At 39.1% G+C, this 18,814-nt stretch overlaps 1 protein-coding gene across 1 annotated transcript in view; it reads right to left on the bottom strand.

Annotated features, from left to right (window-relative positions):
• The window catches only part of MDN1 (midasin AAA ATPase 1), a 91,983-nt gene extending 73,307 nt beyond the window's left edge, over positions 1 to 18,676 (bottom strand). Inside the window, exons 1-11 of the mRNA XM_014263277.2 lie at positions 18,575 to 18,676; positions 13,404 to 13,630; positions 11,740 to 11,964; positions 10,281 to 10,388; positions 10,009 to 10,201; positions 7,844 to 8,056; positions 6,533 to 6,664; positions 5,052 to 5,155; positions 3,043 to 3,157; positions 1,307 to 1,500; positions 223 to 304 (exon numbers count right to left, since the gene is read on the bottom strand). Of these exons, the coding sequence (XP_014118752.2) occupies positions 223 to 304; positions 1,307 to 1,500; positions 3,043 to 3,157; positions 5,052 to 5,155; positions 6,533 to 6,664; positions 7,844 to 8,056; positions 10,009 to 10,201; positions 10,281 to 10,388; positions 11,740 to 11,964; positions 13,404 to 13,630; positions 18,575 to 18,676 (1,695 nt within the window). The remainder of the gene's footprint in view (positions 1 to 222; positions 305 to 1,306; positions 1,501 to 3,042; positions 3,158 to 5,051; positions 5,156 to 6,532; positions 6,665 to 7,843; positions 8,057 to 10,008; positions 10,202 to 10,280; positions 10,389 to 11,739; positions 11,965 to 13,403; positions 13,631 to 18,574) is intronic.
• Positions 18,677 to 18,814: the final 138 nt, after the last annotated feature.

Below are 18,814 nucleotides of genomic sequence, written 5' to 3'. Positions count from 1 at the left end.
TGACAGCAGTAAATTCTTTCAGCACCTTACTGCCAGCAACCTTCCTTGGAGCAACAAAAGTTTCTGATCAGAGAGAGCACAAACATTCCATCTACAGTCCAATTGCTTCAAACAAAACCAAACAAATTCCCATCTCACATTCCCAAAGAGAGCATTTTGTGAGACAACACTAGAATAATTTGGGATCGACTGGATCAATTTCTGGATCAAGTCTTACCGCACCTCCTGAAAAATATTCACTGCTGTGGTTGAAGAATTACTGTCAAAGTTGTAAGCAATTCTGCTGCACCAATTCAGTAGGTCTCTAAAAAGAAAAACCAAAAATATTTGATACACACATGCCAAAATACATAGCACCTTCTTTCATGTTCAACTTAGGTCACAGCATCATCTTCTGGCACTTGCATGTGAAGCTGTTGTCCAAGTTGTACATGGGAAGACACCAAGAGGACAAAAATTCTAAGGAGTAGCTGAGCACAAAGCCCAACATTGCTTATAAACAGATAATACATACTCCATCAAATCATAAGGTAACTGTAAACCTCAAAGGTATTAAAGAATCCAGAAAGGTATAAATCCCTCATTTTTTCAAGATACAGATTCCTTACCAACAACAAGATCTTCCCAAAGGCAAGAAATGCAAACCTTGTTCTTGAAAAAACTGGTATTTTTATGCTCCACAAAAATATCAGGTACTACCCACACCTAGCATTTAGTAACTAATTCAGAAAGCACTACAGGTTACAGACAAATAGAACCGACATTTTGTAGGAGAGGAAAAAATAATTCAGCATCAAACCACATTTCATCATAGAATTTCTCAAATTAATAGTACATTACAGACACAGTTATTTTTTGTCACCTCCAGTTAAAATGCTGAGAGTGCTCAGCATGAAATAATCTAGATAGTATACTCAGTTACTGAAAATTATCTTCTAGCTACTGGGAGAACATTATACAGCACCTTCCATTTCTTAACTAGTACTGATACCTTGTGTTAACAATAATTAAGAATAAATTCATATGGCCTGATGCCAACTAAGCACTGCATATGACAAAACCCACACGTTCCTCCATGCCTCCCAAAAATTAAGAATAGCAAATAGGAAGTTTAAATAAACCAGAATGAGTTTCTTTAAATGATACATTAATTGTTATTTTAAAAAAAGTATTTTCCAGTTTTTACAAAATTCATGATTATTCAAGCTTTCACCATTATTTCTAAAAAATTAAGAAAAATGATGAAAATAAACCCTTCTATCTCTCTACCTAGCTGACTTCCAATAAATATATAAGAAGAGACAACCTTAGAGATAGCTCTCGTCCTTCCAGATTTGGTTTTTTATGTTCTGATCTTGATTCTGATGCTGCTTCTGGCACATGACTGGAGCCAGCAGCACTGTTTTCTGGTGCCTGATACTTGTCTCCTGCAAGGTCAATGAAAATGTCCAGCAAGTGATCTGTCACAAGAGCAAGGCTGGGGTATCTCTTTTGCAGGACCTGAAACAAGAAACAAAAAAGAAATTAAACAAAACAATGAAACAAAAAACCCATCTGCATTGGAAAGAAACCAACAGCACCACAGTTTTTACCAGGAGATGCTTCAATAGATATGTTAGTTAGCAAGCTATATAAAACGGCTCTCTTGCAATTTCTTGTCTGAAAAAAATAGAAATTTTGACTACTGTGATACTGATTTTGATGCCAAAAATTAACTTTGCCAAGTCAACTAACTCTACTCCAATTCATTTAATACATTTGCACAAATACCAATGGGAAGAACAAAGATTGCATTCAATCCTATCTGAACCCAAACCATGACCATACAACTTAACAACTGATTACAGAAGGCCTTACCTCCTGTCCTTCTTTTTATTTATGACTAAATTCATTTGAGCATTCAAACTGTCTATTCACTCTGCTGACAAAGGTCCGTTAAAGGGATAATTTTTCTTTTGTAATTTCCTTTCAGCTCAGTTCTCTCCACTAAAGCTTGCCAACCAAAATATTGCTTCCCAAAATTACTTTCCAATGACACAGGCCAGGAAAACTGGTCCTACCCTACCTGACTGACTTTTAAGATTAACAAGAAGAACATAAATCTGTTTTCAAGGCAAGCAGGTGGGTGTTCTCTAACCTAGACTCTTCTGTAATTACTGTGGAATCTTAGTGCTTAATGTATACATTTTTGTGACTTGAGCTACAAAGTTGCAGAAAAAGGAATAAAAAGAACCTAGTGGTAAGCGCCACAGCTAACACTCAAGTTTTGTTTTTTCGTAAGATTTTGATAGTTGTTCTTGCCCCACTCCTAACAATTAGCTGACAAATGAAAAGAAACAAAAAAAACCACACAGACATTTAAGGTCACAAGTAATTGTGCTGGCTGCTGAACAAGTCCAAAGGAGTGAATGAATTCTACCAAAAAAACTAATCTTCTCTATTCTAGAAAATTCAGAACTTTCTCCTCAACTCTTCTGCTAGATACTATTCACTACCTTTTCCCTCAGAAACGGGTCTTTACAATCAGATCCTGTTTTGAGCTCTGTATTACAAGGAGAATCTCCAAAGAATTCTATTTTCACATGAGCCCTGGGCTGTCTTAATCTACTGAAGAACTACACAAAACAAACACCTCCCAGAGAACCTAACAAAAGATGTTAATAGAAGCAGTTATATTTAACTGACAACTGACCAACTATTTTTCAACTCAAAGCTTAGAAGTCAGAATTAAAGTAGGCTTTTTTTTTTTTTTGCTATTTCTCTCTGATTTCATGTCTCTGTGGGTTAATAAGCAGCAAAGCAACTTGATTCTTAGACCCACACAAAGCACAATTGTGTCTGTCAGGGCAAGTTCCAGTAATCTCTGTTCAATTCACTTTGAATTTTCCTGACAAACTCCATTTACTTCAACACAAAGCTGAAATTGTAAGGGTCTATTGTAGAATTTGAAGATAAAATAAGGATTCAATTAACTGCTGAAAAGTATTACCCTAAGCTGAAACTATTATTCACATGCTACAATGGAGCAGTACACCCCCATACCTCCTTGAGCTCTCCTTTGCTCATGTTATCCAGATGTATCTTGGTCCAGTATTTGTCCAGGAGAGCAGCATGGCTGCTTTGCTGCCTGTACCAACCTCCACCACAGCTGAATATCCTAAATCAAAACAATGAAGAAACACAGCATGTTGAGTGTGGCTGAAGAATTCAGCGTTTTCAGTGCATTTCTGTGCACCAAAGAAGATGTTACATAGAGCTGCTACAGCATAATGCAACAGGCAAAAATCACACTGTTTGTCACTGTACTGTCACGTACCCCACCTTGCCTATCCATGCTTTCCAAATTACTTGCTATCACAGTGTTTTTCTTCCTACATGGCAAAATATCCATAGAGATACTTTCAGAAAACTTAACTTACTGTCAGTTGTCTATCAGAAGCAACAGATAGAATCCTTTTTAAAGGGAGAAGCCTAACAGAAGTGGCCTGTGAAATACCTTAAAGGACCTGTGATCTTATTGCAGAGATGCAGGAAAAGCATCTTCAGCCCGGTCCCCTCCACAGTGTTTCACAATTATTCTTCCTTGTCCTCCAGAATCAACTCTTTCCATCATACATTTCATTCCCTTTGTTCTTTTACTACAGAAATAACTATTCAGCCATGTGTTTTTACCCACTGTAGAAGTAGCCTTGCACATGCAAAGCATTAGGTTTGGGGCTATGATTTGGCTTTTGTTTTCTGGTGGAGTCTTGGTAGCTTTTTATTTCTTTTTTTGTATTGTGTTTTGTTTCAATTGTTAAATACCATTTCCCAGCTGTAAACTGCAACAGATTTATAGAATCTACTCTAACGAGCCTAATAAAAACTCTGATTTGCTGCTATACAAACTGTTCACTGATGTGCTAGGAAAAATTTAGATTTCTTCAGAGTAGCTGGTGTGGGGCTGTGTTTTGCATTTGTGACCAAAACAGTGCTGATAATACAGGGATGTCTTAGTTACCCCTGGAGCTGCCAAAGAGGCAAGGCCTTTCCTGCTTCTAAGAAAAGCACCAGCACCACTCCAGCAGGGGAGGGTGAGGGTACACAGGGAGTTGGAAGGGACATGGCCAGGAGAGCTGATCCCAACTGACCACAAGGATATTCCAGATCAGATGGAGTCATGCCTTGCACATAAAGCTGTGGGAAGAAGACGGAAGGGTGGGGATGCTCAAAGTGATGGGGTTTGTTGTCTCTTTCTCTGTGTGGAGAGCTTTGCTTTAGCTAAACTCTGTTTCAACCCATGGTTTTTCCTACTTTTACTCTTCCAGCTCTCTCTCCCATGCTGCTGCCAGAGTGAACCAGTGCCTGTGTGGTGTTTACTTGCTGACTGAGGTTAAACCATGACAACCACGCATACAGAAATAAAAATTCTTAGGAAATTAGGCAACCAAAGGAGTTGAATACAAAAGACTCAATTCCAGAAAAAATAGATTAGAAGAACAAATTTATAGAAGAAAGACAAAAGCAAGAAAATTTGTTAAAGGCTTGGAAATAAACTACAAAATATTTGAAAACCATGTAACTGCCATTCCCCATACAGACCTCCTAACCTTAACCTTGATCTAATATTATGTCTTCCTTTACAAAAAGTTATTTTGACATCCGAGGCATGAGCCAATACTACAGTGAAATAATCAGGAAGAGTATACTACATCTTTTTTCTGGTTAAAAAACATTACAAACACCTATATTGGTGCAAGACTTTTGTAACTATCAATAATAAACCTTTTTCACACAGTAATTCCTAAGAGTGGTATTTTGTCTTGGTGATGGGTTGGTTTTGTAGGGTTCCTCAGAGCAGGGTTCATTCCTTCAGCCTTGTTGAAGTGATTTTTCTGTACAAAGATTGGAATTCACCCCAAAGCTGCTTTCAAGTGAAAAAAAAATTAAAAAATTCAGTTTCTATTACTTACATTGCTTGTTAATTGGAAATTGCTAAAATACTCCTACACACGTACCTTGTACAGAAAGTACCTTGGCCTTAAAAACCTCATTTAAGTTTACAAACCTACCTCCTGGTTGCAAAAAATTGGAATCCTGGTGCTACTTTTAAACAGTCACCACGACCAGGAATCAGTAACTCTCTTTTCTCCAAAAGTGGAATCAGCACAGAGATCTGGAAAGAAAAAGAAAAATTATAAAACTTTTTTTTTTGGTGACACTAACAGAACAGCACAACCATCCACGCTTACTTCACACTTGAAATGCTGGAGCAATGCCACTGAGCACCACTATGTTGCCAGCAACTGCTACTCCCAGAGATATGCTTGAAGTGATACTTAACAGGATTTGCAGAGTTCCCAGCAATTTTAATCAGCATTGGAAGTCACAGGTGCAATGTTTACTTACCTTTTTTCCTCCTGTATTCAAATTTAATGATAAGAGAATGGAAATGACAGCCTTTACACTGCCAAGTCCAAATCAAAACTATTTAATTTGTCAAATGACTTAATAGACACATTCAGATTTACTTTGTTTGTCTGCCTGAGCAACGATGACCTGAGCCTCAACTGAGTCATTCCCAAACATCAACCTTTTTCTGTGTACACACTACTACCCCAGGAGAGTATGGTATCTATTTTAAAAATCCACCCTTCTCTGGGGAAGGACAGTAATGGTGGTGGAAAGAAGGGAGGAATGACCACACCTCAGCACAGAGGGAGGCACACAGAGATCCTCTGATATGGAGAAAGCAGACAGGATGCCTGCAGGGAGGACCTGAAGAAAGGGATTTGATGAATGTAGGATACTACTCAGGGTATGCTCATTGTGAGTGCAATGAGTCGAGTCCACAGAAACAAGTGCATGACCCCTAGCAGTGAACTGTCTGTACATACAAGCAGTATTCATTTGCAAGCCTAGAACCTAATAAACAAACTGACAGGTTATTCAGTCACACAAAGGATGCTTTATGGAACAGATATGAAAGGAAACAACCAGCAGAATGTCCAACAGGCCTGTGCAGCAAAGCATCTCTATCACATTACTCTCGCAAATTGCTTGTTTTCAGAAGCCATTACTTCAAGAGGCAAGGATGACTGGCTAACTAGATGTTCTTGATGCAGAAGGAAAAAAAAAGCCCCACACAACAAAACAGACCAAAAAAAAAAAAAAAAAACCTATCTTATTAACAGCCTCATTATCTATAACCAGCCTCATATATTGACAATATTCTGTGGTGTTTAGGGCCACATTTGGTTTGAAACACCAAACATTATTAAACAGACACATTATCAGACAAATTATCAGTGTCAATTCCAGTTTTCAGAGTGAAATCTGGCATCAATGTCAGGGTCGTGTAGACCACTCTGTAACAAAGAGAAAAACTAATGAGGTGTGCAAACACATGAATAAAGACAGGTGAATTCTTTCTAACCCCTTCTTAAGCAGCAACATTTTCACATGCTGCTACACAGCCCTGGTGATTAGACTCCCAGAACTGCCATCATGGGCATTAAGACCAGTACCTTAAAGCTAACATAAAGCTACATACCACATCCAGAGGAGCATAATCGATATCCTCCAGAAGTATCCAGTGACCTTTGGTAACAGCTTGTGTCAAGGTGCCAGGCTGCCACACAAACTCCCCTGGTACATCTGTGCACCGGTACATCCCCAGCAGCGTCTGTGTCAGAAACAATCGGCACATCAGAGACCTGGGCATCACCTCCCCACAGGAAAGGAAGGCAAATACAACCAAAGCTGGCACAGAAGTGACACAGCCTCCACCTAACTGAACAATCTGTCTGGCAAACTGTCTGCCCAGTATTGCACTTTTTTTTTTAATTAAGAAGAGAAGTTTCCTGCTTCCAGTGACAATTTAACTGAAACTTAATAACTAAAACAAACCAGGTAACTGGAAGTGAATTTATGCATTGTGCCACCCTAATTTACAAGCAATCTAAAGTAACACAGGAAACTGTCTAGGGTCACACCAAACTTTATGTTCTTGGAAAGTCTGTGACTAAGGCAGTGAACAGAACTATAAAACAAGTTATTCAAAGGTAAAATCCAGTCAAAGCTTTGCTTTTCTCTCAAATTGTAACTTCAATATTTAAGCATTGCTTTTAAAATTGAGTTTGTGATTTTACTGCTACATGTTTTATACCGTGAACTTCACCACTTTTTCTTAAATATGATGTCCTTAGTCTTGTATATGAGGCGACAGAGTTGTGAGATGGTGGAACCAGGTGTTCCATGCAAGCAAAAAAGGTGCTTATGCATGCTAATAAAAGCCTTCTGATAGATACTAATCACCTTCAAAAATTAAATTGTGCTAAACAACGTAACTCAAGCTCCAAAATTTGATATGCAAAACAAGGATTACATTAAAGTATCTACAGACAGAGCTTCATCATTATTATATAACTGCAAGTCACCTCAACATCCCAGTATCTTACTTTATTTCACTTTTATCACGAAACAAGGCATCAGATTGAACTGACATTAGCTGACTTAAACTGAAATAAGTGTTCAATGCAACCTTTGGCATCAGAATCCTGCTTTTCCCAATATAAATCATTTTTTTAAATTAAAAAAAAAGAATCAGTAGAGCTCTTCTAGAAAAACCCTGATGAAACATAATTTGAATGATACAAAAATTATGCAAAGAACTTAAAACCTACTGGAAAATAACAGTTATTTTTCTTGTTTATTCATTCTCATTAATATTAAGACCTGTACTAAAGAGTTGGGCACTATAGGGTCCTTGATAGAAAATGTATGGTTAGAAAATTAAGTCCATGCTTTAAGTAAAAGTTATGCCTCATGATCCAAACATAAAACATCTAAATTCGTCCGTTACCTTGCTATCAGTTTGATCTCCAAGCTGAACTTTCAAAATATGAGGAGGTTTTGCTCTTCCTGTAACAGCTGCTAAATATTCAATTAAAGACGTTTTGCCACATCCTATTGGTCCTTCTAATAAAACAGGAGTCTGATATGCTACAGCAATAGCAAGGTTTTGAAGATTTGTGAAGGCAGATTCAACCAAAACAAAATTGCTGGTGTTATTTTCCTGTTCAAACATAAAATTTGAGTCATTACACTGAAATTACTTTGCTTACAGTTGTACAATGCAGAACAATTAGGAAAGTGAGACTAACAACAAGAAAAATTTTGGTTTGCAGATCTGCATATCAAATAAAATAAAGGAGTCTAAAGTTGTGTTTATTGACAGATACTAAAACAGATTTAATCCAAAACCTATTATGGGTGAAACACTTCATGAAAAGAATACATACAACGTGATCCCAAGGGGAATTCACAGTAAGCTGCCAGTGCAGGCATAGTAACTTCAGTTAATAACATAGTAATTATTCAGTCAGAACTCATGTCAAGCAAATAAAACTTACAATATGAGCAAAATTAAGTCATCAGAATGGACCCAAATCACAGGAAAAAATCAAAGAGCAGTTGCATTCAAATGAATATTAAATTAATGAATGTGAGTATTTACTTCTTTCTCTAGAGGCCAAAGTATAAGATCATTAAACTCAGTGATACTCAATAACATTTTTATTCAAAATTAAATAAATTTAGTTTATTGAATGGTAATATATCAATGCTACAGATAGTTTCCAAATATTCTGACTCTTGCAGTCTCTTACATAACTATATATGGCACAAAAATTAGTGCTTTGTGCCAAAAGGCTCAAGAGGAAAGAAATCAAAGCATTGAAACAAGTATCTTGTATTTAACTCTGACCTTTTTTTCAGGTATAGCTTGATGTACTCTGGAAACAGGAAAACCTGCTTCCCCTCACAGCTTGCTCTTATGTCTTCATCAGACCTCCTAAGCTGTCACTGCACCTCCCTACTGTAACTGGAACTACACTGTACACCAGATCAGTGGAATACCTGTGGCTATTAAAAAAGGAAAAGCATTCCTTTCAGGGAAGCTCTCTCCTCCCTCAGAGATAAATAGTATTCCTTCAGCATAGCCTGGCTTCAGCACAGCTGCAGCAGCTGTGATGCTGCCACGGGATTAAGAGTCTTCTTAAACAGCTCTACAGTCTACCCTGCTACAGTGAATTCCAAACTACACTCTCAAGCCTATAAAAAATCCCAGAAGGCTAGAAAACAGTGAATTCAAAAACAGAAGCAAGGAGAAAAACAGGGTGGGGGGAAGAAGAATTTGGAAGGCAAGTCCTCTTTCCTTGCTTCAGCTACTCAAACAACTCTGAACTGGTTGGAACACTGGTAGTCTTGATTAATTTCTTTGTTCTGTTGTAGACCACTGTTACAAAATTAAACAAAAAAAACTCAGCTAAGAGGTAAAACTGGTACCTAGAGGAGAAAAATAGTCAGGAATACTGGATGTAGCTACAAAGAGGGATGTGAACAGCTTAAGTTAAAGAGCAGTTTAGAAGAAAAAAGGTTAAATACTGTTTGTTTAAAAACGCTTATGCCTTCAATGGACTTCCCAAAAGTGTAAGGCACTATAGTCTGCATTACACTTTCTCAAGTGGTGACAGTAAATTCTTGCTCACTTCCTTTCTCCTTCCTCTGCTTTCTGGAACTTTAAACAGCAGCCTTGTTTTCTCAGAGAAGAACTGAACATATGTTTGGAGAAAGGCTTCATATAAGAAGCTGGTATAGCACAAAAAACCCTGTGTCATGCAGGTAAAAGCAACTGTCCCAGATCCTGGCTTCAGTCAGCTCTGGATTGTCACCCTGAGACTGGAGTTACTATGTAAGGCTGAATATTCTCTTGCATATGTTTGTACGAACTGCTACTTGAAGGTAACATGAACAGCACTATAGCTTCTTCACTGCTTTACTCCACTGCAGAGCTTCTTTGTGGTGCCTGCATTATGCAACACTAGTTTACAGCACACATTGACAGAGATAAAGATGTGCACATAACCCACGGAATCTCAGCACTGTCTAATCAGGAAATAAAGTCAGTTCACTGTACTTAGAAATTCCTAAAATAAAAATGTACTGACTTAACTGTGGATTACATACCTGCTCTTCAGCAACATGCTGTAGTCTAGGCAGCACAATGCCACAGACAGCTACTACATGTGCAGAGAGGTCGCCCGACACAACATGTCCTTGTGTATAGCGCAGTTCCTTCTCCTTTTGCCAAAATGTGGAGTCTGGATTAGCCAAAACTAAGGCTCGTTCCACATTCTGCAGCTGAGATTCTTCTAGCAACCTGTGAAACCCATGTTTATTAACTTAGCTGAAAGCCATCATGAAAAACAAATAGTGTTCAAGATTTTAAAAGTACTTACTTCAGTCTGAAATGTATCAGCTCCTCAGGATTGAATATCTTCTTCAGGAAAGATAATTTATGCTCATCATTCATGCATGTAACCAGAGCAAGACAGTTTGAAGTGTACCTAAAAATTACATTTAGAACAAAGTATGTCAAAACAGTTTTAAGAAATGTAGTTTGACAACTGTCAATTGCATACCAAAACATCTAGTTTGGAAAAATGTGCAAAAAACTTTATTAATAGAAATTATTTTAGCACTATGCTTAACATTCTTTCAGATGCACTACGCTTAACATTGTTTCAGATTAGACAAATACCTCAGATCTGAGGAAAGCAATTCTATCATGGCAGAGTTTTAATTTATACATCAATTAGCTAACATTTCTCTGAAGAACTGAATTATCAGCAGAAATGTAATAAGAGAATGCACTTTCCTGAGTAAATGAAGGTTAACATATGAGACAAGGAAAATGAAGTCATCTTTGCCCAATTTTTTTCTCCTACCATTTCCCTTCAAAAATTGCATTTCATGCTATTTCTAAAGTAAACTTAATGCAATGAAATCAATTCTGAGTGCCTAAAAAAGCAAATAACTCCTGAGTTGTGACTACATAAAGCTGTCTTGCAACAAAGGAATGCTTAATATAAATCATAAACCAGTTTTCATTCATTATAATGCTGTTTATAATTTCCAAGAACAAAGTTTTCAGTGAGTGTGATGGGGCAGAAGGAAGAGAAAGCAGAAGATTGTTACTGGACAAATGTTTAAAAGTCAGCTCATTCACTTAAGACTAAGGTTTGAACACCAGGTAAACCAATTCTAGTCAATGAATTACAAGTTCTATCTTTTTTTCTGACACTAAGTATGTAATCTTGAAGAGCTTCATAAATGACTGATAAGATTTGACAACACTCTTGGTTCTGCCCTTCCTAAATTACACACCTTACTTAAATTATGTGTTACTAACACATGAATTTATAAAGTGAAGACTATTAAACATATTTTTTTAAAATAAAAGGCACTATCAATACTACCACTGACATAAATAAGGTAGAGCATGTGATTAAGCTGAAGCCCTGTGGGCAGACACCTAACATGAAAGATCTGACCAAAATCCCATACAAAACTGCAACAAGGCCAATACAAGGTGCAGCTTAAATAAACCAGGTTTTACAGCCACTGAGAAATCTATATACAAACAACTGAAAAAAGAACCAACTTGGGCAAACTGAAATTATTTGGGAAGATTCTTTAGACCATAGTTTTAAGCACTACTAAGAGGGAGCCTAAAATTCACTTTGTGATAGATGACTATAGCTTTCAAAAGGTCAGTTAAGTACCGGTACAGATAGCATTGGTACAGATTCCTGGTGTTATCTGCAGATGCTTTCTGTTGTGTGTGAACGTTGTTAATTACAATTCAAGATACGGATACATCTACCCAATGAAGAAGAGCTGGAGGTTTTAGCTTACCAACGGACTAAAGTGTCATGACTCCTTAGAAGTGGAATACACACACTCCAGTCCCACATCTCCCGGAAAACTGATGGCTCCTTTTGTAAAAATCTGTAGGCAGCCTCCATGAGGTCCCGTAACTTCATTCGTCTGCGCCCGTATCGGACTGTGCTTGCATCTGAGCTCTCCAGGAAAAGCCTCTGGAAAACTGGTGATGTAGTTTTAAAGTATCTTAAAGCAAATCTTTTGAAGAGAGAAAAAAGGAGATGGAACATGTAAGTCAGAAGAAAAACAGACACTACTAAAAATGTCAGGGCACAGGTTCTAAGACAGTAATTGACGATTCTAAGAACTAAGGCCTATAACTAACTTTGTCCACACAGGGAAAGACAACCACTTCAGCAATCAGCTGACAACAGACACTTTACCTTATTAGAAATCATTATTTAATTATCAAGGGGAAGTAGTACCGCCTTTGGTGAAAACTCTTTGATTGCACTTGTTCACTGAAAAGATAATACTGATTCCTACTTATGTAACTTTATACTCTACTGGCCTAGAGGTTTAATGTTAAACTCAGAGATTTTGGTTGTGAACTATTCTCATGGCAGCTGTTTCGCTTTTCTGTAGATCATAGATGAAAACCAAATTGCATTTTACAAGACAATTTAATGAAAACAGTGTTTGAGACTTGTAGTCACTTAATAATTATTTCTGTTCAAAACACATATTATTGTGGGAAACAATTCAAATCCTGACACCACCTCTCTTCACCCGGGAGCACCAACAAGCACATAGTCCCTGGATGAAGTGTTAACTGCAGTGATAATGGCTAATGACTCAAACAAGTGGCCATTTGCAAAAGCAGCAGTGCTTTGCTGATGTGCAGGGTCACAGCCCAGGTGCTGTAATGGGGGTGAGCACCCATCACCCGGGGCTACAAGCTAGAGTTTCGGCCATATCTACAAGATAAGAAGCAAATCCTGCAAGGTGGGATTTTGCTTTTTATCATGACAATATCCTTGGCTGAGGTGTGAACACTCCCCTCCCGGGAAGTACCTGGACATTCACAATGAAGGTTTTCATCCCTTCTGATGGAGCATAACTGGCTCAACTACTGGCTCAACTAGGGGGAGTCATGAATCAAAGATCTCCGAAGTGCCCCCAGATTTACTTTTAGGAACTTCCACCAGAGAACTGGTCATGATCCACAGTGTTGCAACACATAAAACTCCCCGAACCAGGGGAGGCACCTGGGAATTCCCACCTGAAACTGAGTGTTTATTAACCCAAAAAATTTTGTGTTCCATGGGATCCCCCCACCTCCTGATGGATCAACACTTCGACCATCACTTGGACCAATGGACACTGAAACTGCAACAACCAAGTCTCACCGCTGGATCTGTGGGTAGTGAGATCTGTCTATTCTTATCCTCTTCCTTTCTATTCTTATCCTCTATCTTTCTATTCCCTTATACATTTTGGGTAATAACCAAAATGACTACATACGTCCTTTCCATTGTAACCGAAATGTTATAAAAAAAACTTATAAATGACTCCTTTTAACTTATAAATACCACTCGGTGTCCCAAGGGATCTATCAACAAGGACCCGAGTTACCCTGCCTGCAGGGGCAGGTTGTAACACTTCCTAAATTCAAACATTGACACCTCATTACTCACGGCAAAACATCAGGGTGGTCAGCAACTAGCTTGCTCATTGCTACACACAGCCTTTCATGCCGATCATGGTTGATTTGGCCACCAGCTTTTATAGCTTCTGCATTTCTTTCCAACAAATCCAGCAGGATGGGCCGAAATTGACGGGCAACCAATAGAGTACATTCTTTATCCAGCAATAACTGTGCTAAAGTATTGAGGATGCACTGACGATCCTGCTGAGTCCAAACCTAAAGGAATGGGAAGTGAAAACAGGTTAAATGGAAAATGACTTTGACTTTTAACTTCAGAACTACTCATGCAGGGGCGAGTCAGAGTGAATTTTACAGGAACAAATAGTTCAAAACCAGAAGGGTGTCCAAAATCCCAAAGCAACAATTGACAGAGTTCTCAGTATTAAAAAAATAAATAAAAACAAATTACAATACAGAATGAGTAAGATGCAGAATGATACACTAAACAGGAATTAAAAAGTAGTCCCAGAATTCTAAATTATACTTTACAACTAAAAGATAAAGCAATTTGTATGTTTTAAGAAAAAGATTGGGAAAATGTTGAAACAACTAATACATCTTTCTTCCTAGAACTTCCATTGATCTTAACAGCTTGGTCTCATGAGAGACACAAAACATTTAAGAATTTAAGTTCTTGAATTTAAGTTGCTTCATGTTCACTGTCTCTTAACAAGAAAAAAAACAACATTCAATCCGTCATGATCACAGCCTTATTTTCACAGTTCTGACAAGAATTACAGCAAGCAATGCTCTTAACAAGAAGCAGCATGTATCTGCAGTTCTGCAGTCGAAATTACATTTCTTTTTACACTGTTATACAAAAAAATGGTCATTTAGTTCTTTAAAATACAAGGAAAACATATTCATATCTGCTAAAAGAAAGAAAAAAAAGACCCCGAACCAACACACCTCACATCTCCCCCACCCAGCCCTCCTAACTTTGTGACTGAAGAACAACCCATTTCTTGTGTCTTAGCCTTAAATTTCTCTGCTCTCCACTTCCATGATGTTTAACACATAGTGTAGCGTAACTAATTTTGGAAATCAGAATTATGAATTTGCACTGTAGCAGTTTTGCTCTTAACTCGGATGCTTCATGCTCCCCTCCCTTACTTAGTGAACCCTTATCCTGTTCAAGACAGAAATGTTTTTAATTCAGGTAGTCTTTTGTTTCAGCACCACATGCAGCCAATTCCTGCTTCTCCTAGGTTTTAGTTACTCGGGTAAAACCTGTTCTTTGGTCTCACAGATGTGGGATGGCTTCATTGTTACAAAAGTGCACCCTTCTAGAACACATGCAGCACTCTTCAACTTCCTCGGTCTCCTGAATTTGAAAAGACATTCGTCCCCATACAGCATTAAGAAGCCAGGGAAACTGAGGTATATACATTACCAATATCAAACCCATCACATTAATTGCAGGCAGTTTCTTCTTACAGGCCTCGTGTTCGCTTCTACAGAACATACGCTTTTCTGCCTCTCATATATTACAGCAGCATTAAAAATAATTTTAAAAATGGAGCAAGGCCCTGTTCATTACAGGGAATCAGATTTTGAGCAGCTAAATGATGGATAAGGTGTTCTAAGGCAGAATGGCTCAAAAGAACCAGAAATAAGCTCCACTGGAAAGATAAAATATACCCGCAGTTTTCAAATCTATTACAGATTTGGCTACCCAAATAAGGCACAATAGGGTGCTTAATTTATTAAGCAGAGCTTTGAATATCAAATAAAGCCAGTTAAAAATAAAATAATAACATGACTGACTCATTAAAATTCTGTATTTACATGTCTACTGTTCAACAAATTCACGCCATTAGCAATTTCATGAGAGGAAGCAGTTCTTTAATCATTGAGTGCAGCACCCTTAGGACATAGAAAGCTCTTCAAAATACACACTGGCAACATTCACATTCAACAAAGAGACTGTCTATCTGATTTCAGAGCCAAAACTAAAAATTTTATAGAAAAGCAGAATATTGTCAGAGCAGGTTTTTTTTAGCTAAACATGGCTTTATGAAATACCAGCTTTCTTAACCAATAGCAATAGACAGCTGATCTGAAAGTGTTCAGGTCTGTGATTGGCAGTGAATCTGTACATGTGGTTCCAAACAGCTGCTTTAGGAAAGCATCACAAAAGACTGTGTCTCCAAACACAGAACACATACACACAGTGTCTATTACTAATGAGCCACATGAAGCAGACACACAGCTAGGATTGAGACCTGGAGTCAGACACAAACCCAGATGCTGCTCCAGCAGCAGGACACACATCTCCTTCCCAACTCGCAGAGCATGTGTGCTCAGTGCACACAAGGTACAGAAATCTTTAATAATACCTAGCTTAATTCCTAGTTATTAATTCCAAACCCTAAATTCATAAAAGAAAGGATCACAGCAACGAGCAGTCTGGTACCATGTGAAATGCACGATTCTGCTCATGACACACAGGTTACACCAGATACAGATTTAACATTGTTTAAGAGTTGAAGTGTGTGAGTGCCACACATGGGAAATCTTTCTTCCCCTCCAACACAGGAACTCACATTCTCTTTGTATCTTTAACATATGGTGTGTCAAAAATCACAGCCCTTCAAAAACTAACCCAAGGAGATAACAATACAGTCCAAGACGGAAGCCAAAGTGCAACATACCTTCCCTTACAGGATGTAAAGTCTACCTGATCTTTCAAATAAAATGCTGAAGTCACATTTTAGTATGAAAAAACCTCTGCCTTAGTTGCCAGAGCGTCAGGACATTTTTTTGATAGACAATGGGTAACTGTGTGAATTTAAGACCACAAGATTACCTCCTTTTTCCTGTATTTAATAACGCAAAGGAATAAAGGCATTTCTCAATATCAAATGTTAAGACTGAAGGACTCAAAATTAGAGCTTGGAATTATTATTAAAACAACTTTCACTGCTACACAGAAAAATCAAATGCAAAACGAAGGATGCCAAGATAAACCATCAGCAAATTAAAAAAGAAAATCAAGAATGGTGTGCTCAAGATCTCCTGTCCACTTAGGACGGTTGCATAGACAAAATAGAAGAAATATCCAAAGGGGTCATGTTCTTCGATACATATCTTTACATATAAGCACAGTGGTAGATGCAAAGGACAGAATCAAGTAGAAGTGTTTTTGCATTAAAGTTCTATTCCTAGGAGTGTTTTAACCTTCACAGTGATTAACTTCTCTACTGAAATTACATGATCACAGACAACCAAAATACATACATTTACACAAAATCCACATTTGGAATTCTATGCAGGAAGACTTTCTGGCAGACCTTTGTTAACTCAGAGCCAAAAGCACATTCCAGCAGTTTGAGGAAACCTATTGCTTCTACAGTTTGCTTAAATTATTCAAAAATGCAAACGTGGGAACAAAGACTGGTTCAGAGAGCTTTTCATCCCATCTTTCTCACTAAGAGCACAGAAATTTGCTGTATCTTTGCAGCCTTCATGGTATATAAAAATCCTTTACAGAAAAGGCTGTAATTCTATTACACACCCAAGCACAAGGAGTAAAACCTTCTTTGACCACTTGAACTGTGCCATACTATGAAACTCAAAAGACTGCTCCTTACTTAGCAGTTCAGAGCAAGTTTCACTTCTTTATGGATTACTACTGAAGAAATATATAACCAGAAAGACATAACAAAGCTGTAGAGCAAAGAGAACTCTAGATTTCCAGAATGCGTGCTTCCTAGGTTATATACAAAGCAACTTGTAGGAAATCAGGTGTGACGTTTAGAGATGGAGTTTGTTTACTTACTAGCAAGACAAGCTCAAAATAATCCTAGAGTTGTAGCTTCCAAACCTGGAAATAGTAATCCAGTTTTCAAAAGGATGTGCCGCTGTTGAACAATGTGCTGTTCCTGACTCCCTCCATACAATCATTCTAGGAATTTCCACCTAGCAAGGCTTTCAAACCTGAAGCATATCTCCAAACATTCACCAAAAGGGAGAGGGCTCGGCATCTTTCCCAGTCTCGGATCTCGGTGACTCACTTCTGGTTCGCTGCTCCATCTATCTGCTAGAACCCGTATCCACATCATCCCCGGTTTTATTTCTCAGCAGTTTCTCTCTGTAAAAGCAATTCTTCATCACTGCTTCCCCACAATTAGCTTCCACTCAGGACTATATTTCACATCAATTTTACTTTGATCCTGTGATTTGCAGCGACAGAAGAAAGAGCCATCTGTCTACCAACAAAGAACCTAGAGTACCAATATGAAAGCCTTCCCCAACCATAACTGAGACAGCAACTCAGACTGAAAGCCAATATTCTGAAAAAATATGATACTTCAGACTTTTCATCTTCAAACACCTGGGACATTTCCTAGACACTCAAAGAGAAATGGAGACATTGAGCTCCAAAACGTGTACACATCTTAGGGGCTTCAAAAGCTCTATCATGAAAAGTATGAATAAAACAGTATCTGATGTGCTGATATCCTGTTACTACATCTCCTCGAGCATTTCAGAGAAAGAAAGGAGATCGGCCTTAACTCTCCTAAAAAGCAGGTGTGCTTTTCAGAGCTAAGGCAGCCTAAGCATGAAAGTGACTATAGGATCATGTTCCCAGCATCACAACCTATGAAACTGTGATTACAAAAAAACCCTCAAAGCAAAGCCTAGAAAATCCATACCTCTTTTTATCCCACGTGCTGTTTTAAGGTAATTAAAGAAGACACGCAAAACAGCATCAGGGTAGAGACTAGTCACTGTCTCAGAGCTTGATAACAAAATGCCACCTCTTGCTGTCTCGCTTCCCGAGTCGCCTTAGAGGGCATGGAAAGGATCGAAGATTTTAACTGCGGGGCGAGGCGCAATAAGAAGGGTACCAGGATACAGAAGAGGACCTTCCTGCTGGGCTGCACCCGCACATCGCCGAAAGGGGAGAGGAAGGCACGAAAACAGCACCAGGGAGAGCGGGGGAGAAAGAGGGATTAGCTCCCGCCGGCCGCCCGAGGGCCAGGGACGGCCGGGGCGGGTCGGGCACACACAAAGCTGCCGGGAGGAGATGGCGGCACGGGGAGGCAGAAGGGCGCGCTCCCTTCGCTCCACAGCGGCCCCTACGAGACCCTCCCTGACGGAGGGAGAACGGACGCCCGGGGGCTGCCACCGAGCGCCTCACCGCCCGCTCCTCACCTGCTTCGCCAGGAATCTGCTCAGCTCCACACCGCTCTTCTCGTTCCTGCGCGCCACCAGCTGCAGCGGCTCGGCCAGGCGGAACCGCAGCTCCGCCGCCATCCTGCCGCTGCTCGTCCCGCGGCGGGGGAGAGCGGCGGGAGGGGCGCGGGGCGCGCAGCACGTGCGGCGAGCGGCGGACGCGGCACCACCAACTTCCGCTCTGCCGCCGTCACGGGAAGCTCGGCCGCCGCTCCGCCC

The sequence above is a fragment of the Pseudopodoces humilis genome, chromosome 3 (assembly GCF_049639895.1).
Source record: "Pseudopodoces humilis isolate 2021_Gansu_Grassland_sample_001 chromosome 3, ASM4963989v1, whole genome shotgun sequence".
NCBI classification, from domain to species: domain Eukaryota; kingdom Metazoa; phylum Chordata; class Aves; order Passeriformes; family Paridae; genus Pseudopodoces; species Pseudopodoces humilis.
This window is presented reverse-complemented; position numbering and strand designations above follow the sequence as displayed.